This window comes from Monodon monoceros, unplaced genomic scaffold, assembly GCF_005190385.1.
Source record: "Monodon monoceros isolate NGI ecotype Baffin Bay Population unplaced genomic scaffold, NGI_Narwhal_1 Super_Scaffold_14, whole genome shotgun sequence".
Taxonomy (NCBI): domain Eukaryota; kingdom Metazoa; phylum Chordata; class Mammalia; order Artiodactyla; family Monodontidae; genus Monodon; species Monodon monoceros.
The window spans coordinates 35,810,853-35,829,313 of record NW_021703770.1 but is presented as its reverse complement, the minus strand read 5'-3'; the positions used below and the strand labels follow the sequence as shown (position 1 = coordinate 35,829,313).

The following is an 18,461-nucleotide window of genomic DNA, read 5'->3' as shown; positions in this document are numbered from 1 at the left end:
TAAATTGATAGCAGGAGAGAGTTTTTAGACTTCAGAAGTTCCTTCATACCTGAGAAACTAGACTGTTACCAAGGTGAATGTATAGTCATCATCTTGCAGATTCTTCAGAAAAGTCATAACTGATTTTCGGAAACTATGTGAGGAAGGCTTCGTTTAAAGGCGGTAACGAGGCTGGCTCTGAAGATCTCCTTCAGTCCTGGGCATTTCAGATTCATGTATGTTAAACATACCTCACAAAACAGACCTTTCACCACTGTCACCTGCCTGTATGAACCAGGGGGTCCGTAGAGGATTTGAAACTCCAGCCTGTGAGTTATTGGCTCTGAAGCTTCTGGCCTAGTAAGTACTGGAATACAAGAGAGACATTTTTTTTTTTTGCGGTACGCGGGCCTCTCACTGTTGTGGCCTCTCCCGTTGCGGAGCACAGGCTCTGGACGCACAGACTCAGCAGCCATGGCTCACGGGCCCAGCCGCTCCGCGGCATGTGGGATCCTCCTGGACCGGGGCACGAACCCGTGTCCCCCGCATCGGCAGGTGGACTCTCAACCACTGCACCACCAGGGAAGCCCCAAGAGAGACATCTTATTCATAATACCTCAATATCTCTTTTCACTTGTAATTTAGTAGTTTGTATGATTTAAGCTTTTGCTTTTTTTTAATTTAAAAAATGTGAGAGGTTTTGATATAGACTGGGTAACATCCCAGATAAGCAGAGAGAGCAGCCAGGAGACCGTTTCCGTAGTCCAGATCACTACAGTGATGAAGACGATGCAGTTCTGATGCAGAGGGCCTGAGGAAGAGGGAGAGGATTTGAAGAGGGCTGTCAGACGTAGCAGCGATAGTTGATAGTGAGGGGCCACAGAGTGAGCATGAAGCCCCAGGACGTGTCTGGTCTGTGACTGTGACTTGAAACGTTAAATCACTCACCTGAATGGTAGGACCAGACCTTGAAAGTTAACTGACCCTCTCTCATCTCCTTAGTGGTGTTCCCACAAGTGTCATCCAGCCAAGCGCTGAAGAACTTTGGTGAGGTTTCGCTCTTCTCTGCATCTGTCCTGTCTCCCGCTCTGTAGCTTTCTGTACTGGGGGTTTCTCCCCAGACACTTAGGTAGTGGTTGCCATCTGCCAGGCTCTGCGGTGCGGGCTTTATGTATATGAACTCAGTCTCACAAGAGTCCTTGAAGTAGATCCTTGGGTACAAAAGAGGAAATTACCAAGTGGGTACCTTCCCATGGTCACACAGCTGGTACATGCCCGGGGAGTGGAGAGGGGATCACAACCTTCGCAGCCTGGCTCCGGTCTTTCTTTACCCGCCACCCTCCTCCTAGACTGTCATCTGTGCAGACTGCCGCCAGGGCTGGGTGTTCTTCCCTGTTGCTGCTGGCGGGGCATTGACCAGGACAAGCAGCAGTGAAGCAGGAAAGTAATTCATTTTGATGATTCTTCTCAAGTCAAGTCACAAACTTCCAAAACAGTGAGACTTCGTTTTGTTTGCTTATTTTTGCTCTCTAGCTCAGGGGAAGGAATGGGAGGGTGGATTAAAGAAAGAGGTGGAAGGGCTTCCCTGGTGGTGCAGTGGTTGAGAGTCCGCCTTCCGATGCAGGCGACACGGGTTCGTGCCCCGGTCCGGGAGGATCCCACATGCTGCGGAGCGGCTTGGCCCGTGAACCATGGCCGCTGAGCCTGCGCTTCCGGAGCCTGTGCTCCGCAACGGGAGAGGCCACAACAGTGAGAGGCCCGCATACCGCAAAAAAAAAAAGAGGTGGAAGAAAAGTTAGAAGTAAACTTGGTGACACCAAGGCAGCTGCCTTACTTATTTATTCATTCATACATACATACATATACATATATCTATTTTTTTCCAAGTTCTTTCCCTATTTAGGTTGTTACATAATTGAGCAATACAGTAGGTCCTTGTAGTTCCCTTGTTGTGTTAGATAGCCCTCCCTTCTGTAACTCAGCCCCACGCATTTTCCTAATAGCTTCATATGGGCACGTGGCTTCAGACAGACTTGTCTGTTGGTTCTGATAGAAAAGCATCGTGGATAAGATTGGGCTGGATGCCCGCTGAGATTTCCTCTGGAAAGCGTTTCCCCTGCTTTAACGTATTCCACGCTGCAAGCTGACAGTGTGCGATGTTAACTCAGCTCGTGTTTCTTTCCCTTCTTCAGTAAAATACAGCTTTTGAAAAAAATATACTAATCTGATGGAAATTATCTCTGACCCATATAAGTTTCGAGTTATTTCATCCAGAGAACAACTGGAGCGGTCAAACCAACACATAGATAATTGACACCTAAAAGTTCTGGAAGAACAGTTCAAATAGACCCAGTTTTCACTGTGAACATGAATAAAGGATATTAATCAATTGCTCAATTGTAATCTTCCTATAATAGCAAGTAAGAAAAATTTAGAGTAGCTTTGCAGGGAATCAATTATAAAATCACCCTCTATTTTCATTGTGTTTTACTTTAAAACACACTCAGCACTTGACTTATTTTATCCCACATGTCCAAAATAGAATCCGTGTTGATTTTACTCTAGGGACAAAGGAGACATTGAATTTTATTTTTCAACATTCTAAGAAAGTTTCTGGGAATATATCTTAAGGAAGTAGTAAAAAAGAACCGTGTTTAAGATATTCATGTGGCATTGTTTTTTAACAGCAAAAGTATCCAATTTCACTGTCTAGTAGTTGGGAACCAGTTTGATTAAATAGGGGTATGCCCACTTGATAAAATCTCCTTATTGCCATAAAAATTATGAGCAGTGCAACAGCAGAGGAAAGGCTTACGACGCTTCAAAAGAATATAGAAGTTTGTGTTACAGTTACAGCTATGAGAAAGCAAAGCTTGCAGACAACAGATTAGATGGTAATAGGAAGTTACGCGATTGATTTCTTGAATACTAGAAAACAAAGCAGAAGATATCTGTCCCTTTCCATTAATTCGAGGGAGGGAAGTGTGTGGGGAAGGAGAACAGGTAAAACGGGAGTCTGAGGTTCTGAGCAGTCCTTCCAGCCAAAGTACCCTGGCAGCCACTGAGCACAGTCAGCTGAGCACGGCCTGGTTGGCAGCCCGTGCAACACACAGGGTAGAACCCCCATCCCAGAAGAGATGTGCACAGTAGGTGGCACAGCACATTCAGGCTTGGGGGACAGGAAGCAGCTGAGATGCCTGTGATAGGGCATTCCCTCTACTTCCTCAATAGTTATATATTTTTATTTTAGATAAAAATGTAGCTCTTAAGATACTGATTTTGATAAAGTTATATAGTTTTAAATATAGTTACTTTAGATATATTTATTTGAACATTAGATATTTTAGTGCATCTTAGCTTTCAATTTGGGCCACGGTATTATTTTGGTGTTTCCTGCCCAAATATCTCACCACTGAGGATTTTTGACCCAATACGGAAGATTTGAAATAAGAATTCTATATTGTAAGTATAATCTGTGAGAGAACTTGAGTAGCTTCTCTGCTGAGACTTAAGGGAAATAATGACTTCCTCCTATAAAATCAGGTGAGGACAGTTTATACTGGTTCTTCAGTGAATTGAGGATACAATTACTTTCCACCTTATTTGTCTTTGGAAATTATTCCTTCTGTAGGTGGGGGAAGGTTTCACTAGGATCTTCCAAATTTGTTTTCGTTCTTCCGGACTCCTGGTGTGTTGAATTGAGTACAAGATACCATTGGTTGTAAATTGCACCATTATCTTAGGTGCTTCTTATTGTTAGGTGCTGTTAGTTACAAGGCACAGCCTAAATTCAGACGTTAAAATGTGCAAAAATGTGTACATTAGAATCAGGAATAAATGGTTATGTGTATGTGTGTGTTTACTGGTGTATATTATAGGTGGAATTATTTTAAAAGTTTGGAAACAGTTATTCTAAATGCCTTAAAGATAAGCCCAGGCGGGCTTCCCTGGTGGCGCAGTGGTTGAGAGTCCACCTGCCGATGCAGGGGACATGGGTTCGTGCCCCGGTCTGGGAGGATCCCACATGCCGCAGAGCGGCTGGGCCCGTGAGCCATGGCCGCTAGGCCTGCGCGACCGGAACCTGTGCTCCGCAACGGGAGAGGCCACAACAGTGAGAGGCCCGCGTACAGCAAAAAAAAAAAAAAAAAAAGTTAAGCCCAAACTTCCTGTTTGCGATGATCCTATCGCAAATGCCCAGATGGCTATTTCAGTTAATCTTGGAGATTCATGGTTCACCTATCTCCCCTTTCCTGTTTGGCCCGAGTAAAGGAAGCTCACATCTAAGTAGGCAAATGTGGTGTCAATGTAAATGCTGCCTGTTTTAAACAAGGTACATTGTAGACTATTAGGGGTGTAACAAATGGTAAAGGAAAAAAATATTTTGGCTACTTGGGATTAATTTAAATGGACCATGGGAAGATTCAAGTGCCTCTAAATGACACGATTGTTTTGGGGCTTTGTACTTTCACATCTGATATTATCACATCTTCCAAGGTCAGAATTCAGGGTAATGCTTTTCCTTCGTTCAGCTGGAGGCAAACTGTTTTCTGTAAAAGCCAGATAGTAAATATTTTAGGCTTTGTGGGCCATATGGTCTCTGTCATAGCTATTCACCCCTGCTGTTGTCGTGTGAAAGCAGTTGTAGAAAATACATACACAAGCAAGCGTGGCTGTGTTGCACTGAAGTTTGACTTTTATATAATTTTCACACATCACGAAACGTCTTTCTTTTAAAAAATGTAAAAACCATTCTGAGCCCTCAGGCCATACAAAAAAACAGGCAGCAGGCCAGATTTGGCCCATATCGTTCACAGACCCCTGCCTTCGTGGCAATTTAAGCTGAGTTTTCTAGGTGTTTGTAGGACAACTGTTTGAACCATCCCAAGGGATTTAATAACCCTACTTAGGGCCTGCATAGAGCTTTCCCCTCCTGCAAGTGGAATGGCAAAGAGCAGCACCTAATCTTTTGGTCCTTTTTATAAGGATTTTTTTTTCCTGAGAAAGTTTTCATTCTCCTGTATTTATTATTTTGCCAGTAGTTCTAAATCCAGCTTATATTTAACAAACTATAGTGGAAATCAATAAGAGAATAATTCACTTGCAAAATAGTTGCTAACGTGTTGAAAAACCGCAGCTAAAGCTCTTATGCAAAGATAAGAAACTATCTTTTGTACAAAGATCCATTCTATAAAGTCCTGTTTTAGTTTACTGCCAGAAAAAAAAGTAACACACACACACACACACACACACACACACCCCTTACTTAACCTCTTTCCCTCTCTCTCTCTATACTTATTTGTCAAAATATGTATATATGTATCCATCCATCCATATATAGAAATAAAAACTTGCTAACCCCAAAAATTTCTATTTTGCCTTATTTCTGGGTCATTTTAACATTCATTTGTTTTATTTTGTATCCTGATCAATACAGCAAGCCATCTCATCCTTTCACAAACGTATGGAATAAAATTCAGACTTGTTGAGCCTTAGTGCCTGCTAATAATAAGCACAGTACTTGGCTTATTCATTTCATTAACCTTGTGAGACAGACTGGTGTCGTCCCCATTTATACATGAGGAAGCTGAGGCTTAAAGAAGTGACTGGCCCAAGGCCTCCGAGTTGGGAAGTTTGTCGGCCCACACGGTTGACTCCACAGTCCACGCTCTCGGCTACTACCCCAGAGTACCCCAGTCTTCTCAACATGGTGGCAAACAGAAAATTGCAGCGTTTGTATGGCACACTGTTGTGAATGGACACCGGTTGAGAAGCTCTGCACTTCGCCATGGAAGAAAAACTCTGTTTATCAGACTCCTCCCCTAGCACATAAGCTGTCTGCTGGCTCGGACCTTACAAGTGTCAGTGGTGTGGTATCCTCAGTGCCTGGTACATAGTACGACCAGCATTTGTTGATGAAATGAATGAACAGTATTTAACAAATCATTTGTCTTGCTCTCTTTTTTTTTTTTTTACTGAGTTGAAGGAAGTAGCTTAGATTTTGTGACCCAGATCAACTCCGTGCCGATGTCCCCAGTCATCCTGTGGTCATCTCCAGAGAGGATCACACTGCAGAGCTCACTCCGTTTCTTCCGTATCTGCTTCTTTTCTTAGATTCTAGTGAATGGTAGCAATGTCCACTTAATCACCCAAGCCTGTAACTGAGGGGTCATCTTTAAACTTGTTAGAGTCAGGCTTTTAGCCTCTAGCCTTGAACTCTACTTTCTCTTCAGTTTTTTCTCTCTGTTGCTGTCAGATGGATCTAAAACATAAATCTGGTTTTGTCATCCCTGGATTTAAAAGTCTTCAGGGGATCTGCTGTTTATAACTTTAGCATTTCTCAACTGTGATGTCACTCCACTTTGCTCTATGACAGTCATTTGTGACTTGCGGGGTAGTATTTAAAATCTCAGTTTACCAATGGTTTGCTTTTTTTTTGTCCTTTGAATAAATAAGGACAGCTTTAGGATTATCCCTGTAACAACATCGGTCTCAGCTATGCTGTCTTGCGTTCTGATATTTTCTTGAGGCCAGAGAAGGGAGTGGAGTGATAACTTCATCCTGCCAAGTTCATCTTAATTGTGAAGCAGCTTTGAGGGACTGTTACTGATTGTGTTAACAGTCGTGGGTCTCGTGAGCTATTGTGCTCTCATGAATACTGTGCCCCTTGCTTCCTACCCACTGCCCCACAAAGGAGCCAAAAAAAAAAAAAGGAAAAAGACGTCTCCATTTATGGTGGTATTTTATTTTTTTTAATAAACTTATTTATTTATTTTTGGCTGTGTTAGGTCTTTGTTGCCGTGCGTGGGCTTTCTCTAGTTGCGGTGGGGCAGGAGCTGCTCTTCGTTGCAGTGCGCAGGCTTCTCACTGTTGTGGCTTCTCTTGTTGTGGAGCACAGGCTCTAGGCGCACGGGCTTCAGTAGTTGTAGCACGTGGGCTCAGTAGTTGTGGCTTGCGGGCTCTAGAGCACAGGCTCAGTAGTTGTGGCGCACGGGCTTAGTTGCTCCGCAGCGTGTGGGATGTTCCCGGACCAGGGCTCGAACCTGTGTCCCTTGCATTGGCAGGCAGATTCTTAATCACTGCGCCACCAGGGAAGCCCTATAGTGGTATTTTATTTGTCCGTGCTTTAGGGGGAGAGAAGGGCAATTGGTTTTGTAAAAACACACCTGTGTATGCCCACGGGAGGCTCTGACACATGGACATCACCAAAGCTCCCATCCCCCTCACGCTGGGGAGGACGGCTGGTTGTTAAAGAAGAAATTTTCACTTCCTGGTATTGCTCGCCTGTTGTTCCAGGCTCATCCCTTGTAATCTCGACTCACGCACCCAGGTCTCTAACTAAAGCAAACCACCTACACCTTTACAGGTGTTTCTCGGTCTCTTGGGACAGTTCACGTGCGCTCTCCCCCACTCCTGGGATGGGCATCCTCCAGCCTTCCATCTCCGCCTCCCCGGCAGCTGGTACAGCAGCTGCCCTCTGGGGGCTGCTCGGGTGTCCTGGGGTGAGGAGTGAATGGACGGACATGGTGTTTCAACCACACTCACTTTGGCTTTTAGAACTATAACTATGTGAGAGGTGCCCACAGCTCCGCAGACCTGCAGCCTGCGGTAGAAATGGTGTCCACTTTGTCTCCTTTCTCATCATTCAGTTACTTTTGCTAAGGAAGAGTTAGGCTCAGAGCAGCTTCAATGGTTAGCCTCTTACACTTCCTGCAGCCACCTGAGAGGGAAGAGGAACTCCTTTTCTGACCCACATGAATCAATTTGTGAGTAGTGTTTACTGGTGTCGCTTTCTTAAGGAAGGTGTGTAGTTGAACTAGTTGGACAATCATACCGCGTTGGTTTTCTTGCTGCAGTTGGAGAATTGCTGCCACTTATTGAGTGCTCAAGTGCTCAGCCTGTCCTTGGTGCATTAGGTATGGCGCCTCCCTTACATCCTTACGACAGTCTTTTGAGGAGTATCCATCGTGGTCTCCATTTTATAAGTGTGGAAGCTGAAGTTCAGGTAGATTTACTAACTTCTCAGGACCCCAGGGTTGCTACGTCACAGCTGGAATTTGAACCCATGTCTCATTTCAGTTTGACTCCCCCCACCCCATATTGCCTCTAGAATTTGACCGTGGCCATAGAGCTGAAATGATAGGACTCAAATTTGGACACACCTCTGTCTAAAAACCAGTGCTAAGAAAGGACTATGGAAGTGTAAGACTCTTGCCTTTTAGAAACTTTTTGGAGAGGAGAAAGGTAAATGTTTACAAGACAGTTAATAATAGTACAAGATAGCCTATAATTTAATTGATAAGCCAGTTATGTAAGTGCTTTAAGAGAGTGGTTTTGTGTCTGAGTTCAGAGTGCTGTACTGTAGTTACTGCCATTTCTAGTGTTACGACTTCATGTTATCTATAAAGAATATGGAAATATCTAACTGGTGTTTTTATTTAAAAAATTAATTTGTCATACTGCAATTGCACAGCATAACTCAGAGGAGAAGAGAGTAATCGAGGCTAGACTATTTCAGATCTCCATGTTGGAAGTGATTTTAACATGAGCTTGGGGTTGTTTGGGCTTTGTACGGAGTGACATACAAAGAAAGAAGAACATTTGAGGAGGGAAAAATCATAGGGAAAAGGAGTCAGATTGGTAATGAACTTGCCGTGCTAGGGAGTCATGGAAATAAATGAGACAGGAGAGAGCCAGACACTGGGCTGCTGTTGGCCTGGGCATGAGTGGCGTGAAGAGCAGGTATCCTGGGGGCCCCTCGTGGCATCGTAGTTCTCTAGTTTCCATTGGTATTTGGGGCACCCTAGATCGGGTGGGGTCTCACAGGTCTGGAGGAGAGTCTCAAGCAGGCAAGGGGCCAGGTCCTGACCAGCTGCTCCGTGAAAACACGTTTCACCTCCTAGGCAGGGACCTCCATCTGCGAGGCGCTCCCTGGCTGCTTTGTTAGCGTCTCAACTGCACGAGCCCAGCCCCCACCACCCCTCCCGGCGTAGAGAGGGGCATCTTGGGCAAGTTAGGAGCGTTTTCCAGACCCCTGCAGGGGCTCACGGCGAACACACATGTCACCCACCAGCCAAGAAGCAAGAGGAATGAGGTAGCTATGAGCCTGCCCACCGCCCTCAGGTTGAAAGTTGCCCCTTGATGACTGACTTCTTTCCTTCAAGACTGCCGTGATTATTCTTTTATTTTTAAAATATCACTTTTATTTTTAACACATCATTACATGTACATAGCTAAAAATCATGCTAGTGAAAGTTTTATTTTTCTCCCTCTTTTTTTTCCTTGCACCTTGCAGGATCTTAGTTCTCTGACCAGGGATTGAACCCGGGCCCTCAGCAGTGCAAGCGCTGAGTCCTAACCACTGAACTGCCAGGGAATTCCCAAGATTTATTTCTCAGTGGTCCTCTGCCATTCTCGTGACTATCCTCCACTTTTCACCCCAGCTGTAAACACTGTCAACTCTTACTTGTTTCTTGTATTTACCTCCATTACCTACATATTTTATTTTATTTATTTTTTCTTTTTTTTGCGGTACGGGGGCCTCTCACTGTTGTGGCCTCTCCCGTTGCGGAGCACAGGCTCCGGACGCGCAGGCTCAGTGGCCATGGCTCACGGGCCCAGCCGCTCCGCGGCATGTGGGATCTTCCCGGACCGGGGCGCGAACCCGTGTCCCCTGCATCGGCAGGCGGACTCTCAACCACTGCGCCACCAGGGAAGCCCTACCTACATATTTTAAAATAATATGTCTGTGTTACTAATTTTTCGATGATCAATTTGAGATACCTTTTGACTTCCTGGTGTTGAATAGAATTGAACTTTTACTCTCCTCCCCATATTCTCTACTGCTTTCATCCACCCAATACAGTCACATCAGATTTTCTGGTTACATCACCAGTTAATGTTTCCCTTGATTATGTGACTATTGTTCTGTGCACAGCTCTGTCATGTACATTCCCTTTTTTGTACAATTTTTGTTTTCCTCGAGCAAACATTTGCCTTGTTTTTTCAGCTGCCGAGCTTTTGACCTTTTACCTCACCCCTATCTCCCAGATCTGTCAATTACCTATCAATGTTTTCCAAATGTTTGACTCTGTGAGATAACCGGTCAGTCCTCCTCCTTTGCTGGAGCTTCTCCTGCTCCAAGGTGGATGAGGTGCCACACAGCTGTCATCCTGGGCCTTGATTTCATTTTAACTTACCTCACCCTTATTAGGATATGGGGCCAGTGGACAGACTTCTGGTGCAATTTACCTTGTGCCCTGTACTGCCCTCCCCCCCACCCCCCAGTCCTGGACCCCAGAATCTCTAGATGGCTCTTTGAGAATCTAATGAGAGCTCTGAACACCCTCCCCTGGAAAATAAATGCACACACGTAAAATTTGGCACGTAATTTTGTGAATGTCTGAAGACATTTATGTGACTTACATGTAATGTAGTCCTAGCAAACTGTACAATTCCAAATAAGCCTTTAGTGCCTTAACTCTGATATTACAGTAAAACTCTAACCATAGTATTCAAACATTTCTTATTTTTCCCAATAAGTAGTTCTTTCCTCTTGAGCGTTTTATTATTTCCTACTATTTGATGGAATTAGTTTTCCAAATTTTAATGGCTTGCAGATTTATGGCAAGTTGGAATCACTTCTATTCCAGGGTATTACATTTTGCAGCCTTTGATGTTAATTTATTTGTCCCTCCAACTGTTCTGTATGTTGATATAGCTGGGAATGAAGTTTCCCTCGAACATTTGTTGAATTGAATTGAAATGAATGCTGAGCTGCTCTCCCACCAGCACATGTCACCTAGCATAAGAGCTCCTAAGAGATACTATATATAGATGGATGCTAATCTTCCTAATGAACAGATGCCCTTCTGGGGTCATTGACAAGAGGGATTTTCCATCTGTGTGGAAGAGAGTTCCACCATCAGTCACTCTGTGGTTGAGATCCTATTAAGACAAACTCCAAGGGTCTGTACTTCGATTAGAGTTTTGGTTGTATTGAATATTGCTTGAAGTAAAGTGGTGCGTGGCTGAGATATATAACGCATTTGTGTTTATCTACTCATTGAGTAGCTGCTGTTTACCAGACAGCGAAGGAGAACATGACCTATAATTTTAGTCCTCAGAGATTATTTTTTGGTCATTCATTGTTTTATTTATTTATTTTTTTGGCTGTGTTGGGTCTTCGTTGCTGTGCATGGGCTTTCTCTAGTTGTGGCGAGTAGGGGCTACTGTTCGTTGCGGTGCGCGGGCTTCTCATTGCGGTGGCTTCTTTTGTTGCGGAGCACGGGCTCTAGGTGCTTGGGCTCAGTAGTTGTAGCTCGTGGGCTCTAGAGCGCAGACTCAGTAGCTGTGGCACACAGGCTTAGTTGCTTCGTGGCATGTGGGATCTTCCAGGACCAGGGATCGAAACCGTGTCCTCTGCATTGGCAGGTGATTTCTTAACCACTGTGCCACCAGGGAAGTCCTGGTCATTCATTGTGAATGATTAAAGTTCTTAAAATAAAAAACTGGGCTTAACTAAATGCCAGCTTCTAAAAATGTCAAAATCATTGTGTTTTACTTTTTTTTATTATTTTTATTTTTATTTTTTTCGGTACGCGGGCCTCTCACTGTTGTGGCCTCTCCCGTTGCGGAGCACAGGCTCCGGACGCGCAGGCCCAGTGGCCATGGCTCACGGGCCCAGCCGCTCCGCGGCATGTGGGATCTTCCCGGACCCGGGCACGAACCTGCGTCCCCTGCATCGGCAGGAGGACTCTCAACCACGGCGCCACCAGGGAAGCCCAAAATCAGTGTGTTTTAATCAGTTTTGTATGGCATCTTAATTGGCAAATTCTATCTTAATTGACCCTATAGTTATTTTCTCCGATTTCCAAGTACTTCATTGATATTAGAAGAAAAGGACAGTAGCAAGTGTTTTTAGTCAGTATTAACAGACTGTAATACAAACAGTATGGCAATCCTGACTTCACCAACCCTTCCTTGAAATCATCATTAAAAATTAACATCATTTAGATAATAAAAAAAGATGACACTGTCACTTCAGAATTTAAAACCAATTCCGTTTGGAGAACTTTTCATTGAAAGTAGTTCAGAGAACTTCCCTGGTGGTGTAGTGGTTAAGAATCCGCCTGCCAACGCAGGGGACACAGGTTTGAGCCCTGGTCCGGGAAGATCCCATGTGCTGCGGAGCAGCTAAGCCCGTGCGCCAGAACTACTGAGCCTGCACTCTAGAGCCCGCGAGCCACAACTGCTGAGCCCGTATGCCACGACTACTGAAACCTACGCACCTAGAGCCCTTGCTCTGCAACAAGAGAAGCCACCGCAATGAGAAGCCCGTGCACCACAGCGAAGAGCAGCCCCCGCTCGCCGCAACTAGAGAAAGCCCATGTGCAGCAACGAAGACCCAATGCAGCCAAAAATAAATTAATTGATTAATTAAATTAAAAAATAATAAAAGTAGTTCAAGGAGCATGAAGTGCTCTGTGACGAGTATTTTTATGGTCAGCATTTAGTATGTGGTAATGGGGAGGTGAAGACAGGCCTGAGGGTGTCAGAATCTTAGTGAAAGGAGAATGTCTTCACCAGGCATCTTGACTTTGGTTAAAGGGTCCAAGGCAATAGAATGTTTGAGAGAAAAAGCCATTAGGATGTTAATGATTCGAAATGAAACTTTAAAACAAGTTTGAAAATAAATAGCCAAGCCTACCGTGAAAATAAGTTTTTAACAAGCAAAAGGCAAATGTGCAGGACTTTTTTCTTCTTTTTAAAGAAAATTTTGTGTTTAATCATCTGAACATTTTGGAGAATTTGAGTGTTACGTTTTGCTCAGGGAGAAAAGTAAATTGGATGTGATGGCTGATTTCACTCCCTTTTAAGTAGCTCCACTGTGCTTTAGGGTCACTTCTCCAAGGATAATGACAGATAGGAATCAGCTAATTGTTCAATGAGGTTGGGGAGCATAATGCTGACACTCAGTCATGCAAAATCAAATGTTTCTCTTGCTGATCACAGCTCTTTCTGCTGGTTATAAGTTACCGCATCTAACGTGCGCACACATGGGTGCTGGAGGCTCAGTCCTTGAGTCAGATGTGCAGACGCAGAGGCCAGGGCTGTGGCTTTGGTGTAGAGAATACACTTTGTTCCTCAGCTCGAGCTGGGACTTGTAGGCTTCCTAGTGAAGACACTGCTGCCAAAGACTGGAAAAGCTCCTTAAGGTGGACTCAAGGCCCTCTCCATGTCCTGGCCTTTGCCTGTCTTTCCCGCCTCTTCTACACCACGTTCTCCCCGAAGCATTCACATCACAACCCCTCGGTTCCCAGAAGGAGCTCTCCCTCCAGCTTCCCTCCTTTTGCCCGTGCTCCTGCCTCCCCACCTGCAGTGCTGTCCTCTTTCCTCTCTGCCTGATTCAACGTGTCCTCCTGAGGACCGTCCCTGCCCTCCGGCCTAAATCAGTTGTCCCTGTCTGTGCTTTCACATCTCATCTACCCCCACAAGTTGATCACGCTCAGTCTTAACCATTGCGCCCATCTGTGCCCTCTCCAGGGTGTGAGTTCCTCAGCAGACAGCGAGGTGTGTTCCGGTGTGTGTGGGCACGACCCAGCGCCCTCTGCGTCCTCGGTAGGTGCTGACTTGTTGGGTGCAGAGCATATGGTTTCGTTCTGTGGGGAGCACACAGGAATGCTTCCTGGTCTTGGACTGGCGTCCTGTACTGAACGTGCCCTGGAGGCTCCTTCCATTCTAGCACCACCAGCAGCCGAACATTGGCCCTGACTCTGATTGGGTAACGCCTGATACGAACACAGGGGCAGCATCACCGCCTCTTTGGGGAGCTATTCTCAGGCCCGTTGGCGTCCTCGTGTCTTGCTGAGCCAGTTACCCGCTTCCTGCTGTGCAGGTCCCACGTTCGCAGGTCGGCCTACTTGGAACTGGCCTTGTGACAGTCTCCCCTTTGCCAGCCACTCCGCCATCTGGCCTTGTGGGCAGAGTGCTCTGGAGGAGGACAGTGTTTTCTTCTCCGGTCTGTGTGTGTAGTACAGCATCCAGATCTTGCTGGCCGCGGCCCCCGGAGCAGCGGCACCGGCACTCCCTCTTCCTGACGGCCTTCCCAGCGCACCTCCATCTCAGGCAGTTTCCAGGGCAGGTGGCACCTCCCTCTCCCCGTGAACAGCACCTCTGCAGCCGTGTCTCAGCAGGTGGTTCACTAGCTTGGCCTTCTACCATCCAGTGGGTTGAGCCAACAGTGTCTGATTCCCAGCCTTAGGGAGGCGAACGCTTTCCATGTTTGTTCCTTTCTTGAGTACCCTCGCTCAGCACTAATATCTGTTAGAGTTCTCTTTTTTCCCCCTTAGTTAGTTCTCCATACCTCCAATCCCCTGTTAATAATTCTTTTTTAAACTTTCTCTGTTCAAACCACTGGGTGGTTTCTGTCTCCTGATTGGACCCTAACCATGCAGATGCCCCCTGCCTAGAATGCCAGGCTCCACCCCTGCCCCAGCACCAACCGTACAGTCTCCAAGGGCCAGCCTAAATGATACCTCACTCATTTATGTGACTGACATCTTCTGAGTTCCAGCTAGTAAATAGGCCCTGGGCCCAATCCTGGGGTTAAGTAAGACAGGGCTTCAGCCCGACAGGAGCTCTAAGACTGGAAGAAGAGAAAACTAAGTAGTGAACTGTGTTGAGTTAGAGAGGGTATGTGTGTGTGTATGGGGGGGGGGGAGTAGTGTAGGACAAAAACTTAGAACAGAAACTTGAAAAGAGAATTTTAGTGTCCTCCCTAAAGGGATAAGTAAATGAAAAGTCATGAAATTGATAACCATTTACCACTTTAAGTTAATGTCCGTAATAGAAAAAGTAACAAAATGGTGGTTTTGTTTTCCATTTCATTTGTGAATATTCTTTCTCCTTCCACAAAGCCCTTGAGCTGGGTGTTTTTTTTGGTTTTGTTTTGTTTTTTAATTTATTTATTTAATTTATTTTATTTTTGCTGCGTTGGGTCTTCATTGCTGTGCGTGGGCTTTCTCTAATTGCGGTGATCGGGGGCTACTCTTCGTTGTGGTGCGCAGGCTTCTCATTGCAGTGGCTTCTCTTGTTGTGGAGCACAGGCTCTAGGCATGCGGGCTCAGTAGTTGTGGCTCGTGGGCTCTAGAGCGCAGGCTCAGTAGTTGTGGCTTGCGGGCTTAGCTGCTCCGCGGCACGTGGGATCTTCCTGGACCAGGGCTCAAACCCGTGTCCCTTGCACTGGCAGGTGGATTCTTAACCACTGTGCCACCAGGGAAGCCCGAGCTGAGTAAGGTTTAACTCATCTCATCTCTGATTTCCTAAGGGCAGGAACTGTCACATAGTAGGTGTATAATAAGCGTTAGTTGACTGAATAAAGGCTAATCATATCGAGTTGATATTCTCTCTGTTTTGTAACTACTCAAGGAAGCCAAAGTCAGCCAGCGTTTTTTTAGGTTGACGGTTCATAAACAATTACATGCAATTGTTTTTATACTTGAAGTGTGAACAGAAACATTATTCATCAACTTAATGCTGATACTTACTTGTTCCTCTCTAGCCTTTTACAGATAACATCTGCCATGTCAGGTGTGTATCACACAGTATGTTAGGTATTATAGACCTCTAATTCTCAGCTATCCCGATTGTGCAGGCATAGATATTGAGGTTAGCTAACAACCTACCCATGGTGTTGCTGATCAGATGTGGCTGAGCCCTGCTTTGAGTCCAGGTTGGTACCAAAGCCCTTGTGTTTCCCAGTCCACTGCTCAGGCATCACCATGAGGGGCCCCTTGGTCAACCAGGCGCCTGCCCTATTTGAGTGTACACAGATACACATCACCCTGCAGCCTTTTTTCCTCTTCAGAGCCACCACCGCCTCCTTCCTTGTCCTAGAGGCACAGCCCTTTGGACCCGCCAGGCACTGTGACATCCAGGTACAAGTGGACACGGTTTGGAAAACTCAGAAAGGTCCAAAAGTCTCTTCCCTCTGCTTCTTTAAGGATTCAAAAAGTCTCTCATCAAAGTCTAGCCACTTGCTGGAAAATTGATATTGGTACAGGTTATGGGAAAAGTCCAATTAAAATTAAAGCTCAGGGGGCTTCCCTGGTGGTGCAGTGGTTGAGAGTCCGCCTGCCGATGCAGGGGACGCAGGTTCGTGCCCCGGTCTGGGAGGATCCCACGTGCCGCGGAGCGGCTGGGCCCGTGAGCCGTGGCCACTGAGCCTGCGCGTCCGGAGCCTGTGCTCCGCAACGGGAGAGGCCACAACAGTGATAGGCCCGCGTACCAAAAAAAAAAAAAAGAAAAAAAAAATTAAAGCTCAGGGGAATGTGTGTGCACCTTTAAACACTAACCCTGTCTTTTCTTCTTCCCAGGTGCTCTTACCCCCGTACGATGATGCCACTGTGAATGGCGCCACCAAGGAGCCGCCACCACCTTACGTGTCTGCCTAAGCCTGGAAGTGGGGCGTAGCTGAGAGCGACAGCTTGACTTCCATACATCAGAGCAATAGTTCTTCAGTTTTACTTCTGAGACGAGCTCTCTGAGCTTATTTGTTGCTGAAATGCTACAATTTAAAATTTTAGATGTTAAGTTGAGACTCTCTGTAGTTTGAAACATATGCTTAGCTAGAGCACTATGATAGAGTAACTGTAGAATTCTTTATGTGCGAGTGCGGTGGGCTCCCCTAGGCTTTCCTCGGCATTGAAACTAGCCAACAATCCGGATGAACCTTCTGTCCGAGGAGTCTGTTGTACGTCCTGAGCCCCAGAGTTGAAGAATTTGTGACACTGTTCTCTCCGTTCCCTCCTTTCTCTTCTGAAAGCGTAAAATAAAATCAGAATTATACAGTGCTTCTCTTAGGCCATTCCAGTGTATAGAACAAACCCTTAGGAGAAGAGGAATCGTGTAAGGAGTCCAAATATACACATAAATAAAACAAGAATTTCCTTAGATCCTTTATGATTTAAGTTCAGTGACAGTTTGGGTTCGCTGGTCAAGGATTTTGTCCACGGGCTAAATTGAGACCTTTTGTCAATTCCCGGCAGAGAGGACAGTCAGTCACCACCCTGGTGGCTGCTTTTGTGCACCCACATTTGGGGTCACGGCGTGGAGTGTTAGAGGGGAACTGGTTGGTACTGTGTGGTATCAGGTTCTCCCTTTCTCGCAGTTTCCTTCCCATCCCCGCTCAGAGCCCCCTTTCACTTAGTGTTCTGTCCTAGCCTGACTCAGGGAGGACCTCCATCAGCCTTTGTCAAGTGGAATTGCTGATATGTATCTACCCAACAATCTGAAAAAAGGTTTTCTTCTCTCCCTGCGAGGCACATCCTACTACTTTGAACTTCTGAATACGCCTTGTCATCTTTTAAAATAAGTATAAAACGGTCTTCGGAAAGACGGGAGGTGGCAGGGGTGCTTCCTTGTGAAATGCCCTTATCTTGACTACCTGAATTTCAAGAGACTTTTATATAGTCACATGTTCAAAAGTCACAGCTCTCCTGTTTGTTCATTATTGAATGTGCTGTAAATGAAGCCATTTGCAATTAAAGTGAGATTTGCCCACATCCAAGAAAACCACCTTTTGATTCTGGTGATTGTGCCTGGGAACCCTTCTTGCCCAAGTGGGGCTGCGTTAGACACACACGGTTTGGCCTAAGGAGGAGGTTTTATGGCTTGTCTCACACATATGGTTTTTTTTTTTTTTAATATTTCAGTGCTGGTAAAATCAGAGCATCTTAGGCCAAGAGAAATGGAGAGGAGCAGACACGAGCTTCCAGCATTCCTGACCCCGCCTCTGCCAAAGCTCTGTCAGCTCGGCTGCTCTGAATAGGATTGCGTTCTGTCCACAGTGCAGTTTTAATACGCTGTTCAGATTTTACTGTGTTCCAAGGGAGATTAAAATAAGAGTGGCTTTGGCTTGTTCCTGAACGGGTATTTCAGATAATTTGGAAATGTAGAATAAAATAAGAGGCAAGGGGGATGACTTTTATCCCTGAGAATCAGCCTCAGTCATTTCTTTTGGTGTATCTCATTAGTATTCTTTGTAAACTCAACCTCGGAAATTCTGTTCCTTGAAGTTTTATACCCAGAAGATTAACACATGAAGGGTTGTTAGGTTTGGGGGAGGCCTGTCAGGTAGTTTCACTGATCCCTGTGGAAGGCACATAGGAAATCACAGTTATTTGCATGTTACTCCCCATGATTTTCCAGTGCTTTGCCTAATACTTTTTTTACAATATGAAAAATGGCACATGGTCAGGTGGAGAAGAGTGCTGGTTTGGAGACTCTACGTAGGGTCCTTGGAGAGGCTCTTGTTCACGTGACACTCAGTAGCACCACAGACACCAGGATGTCACGATGCTGCTGGGCTTTCCTGACATACCAACCCAGGCGGAGCTCCAAAGCTGCCCCCGTACTTACCTCTACACGGTAAGCAATTGTCTTCCTGTCTGCACTATGGAGAGGTTGTGATGCTTGGATTAAAA

General features: G+C 45.6%; 1 protein-coding gene across 2 annotated transcripts in view; it reads left to right on the top strand.

Annotated features, from left to right (window-relative positions):
• LAPTM4B (lysosomal protein transmembrane 4 beta) overlaps nt 1-17,949 on the top strand; it is a 69,251-nt gene extending 51,302 nt beyond the window's left edge. Inside the window, exons 7-8 of one of the 2 annotated variants that reach the window (XM_029223029.1) lie at nt 13,522-13,596; nt 16,353-17,949. In XM_029223029.1, coding sequence (XP_029078862.1) covers nt 13,522-13,596; nt 16,353-16,430 — 153 coding nt within the window. In that variant the 3' untranslated portion in view covers nt 16,431-17,949. The remainder of the gene's footprint in view (nt 1-13,521; nt 13,597-16,352) is intronic. The other variant, XM_029223030.1, reaches the window with a different exon arrangement.
• The last annotated feature ends 512 nt before the right edge of the window (nt 17,950-18,461 follow it).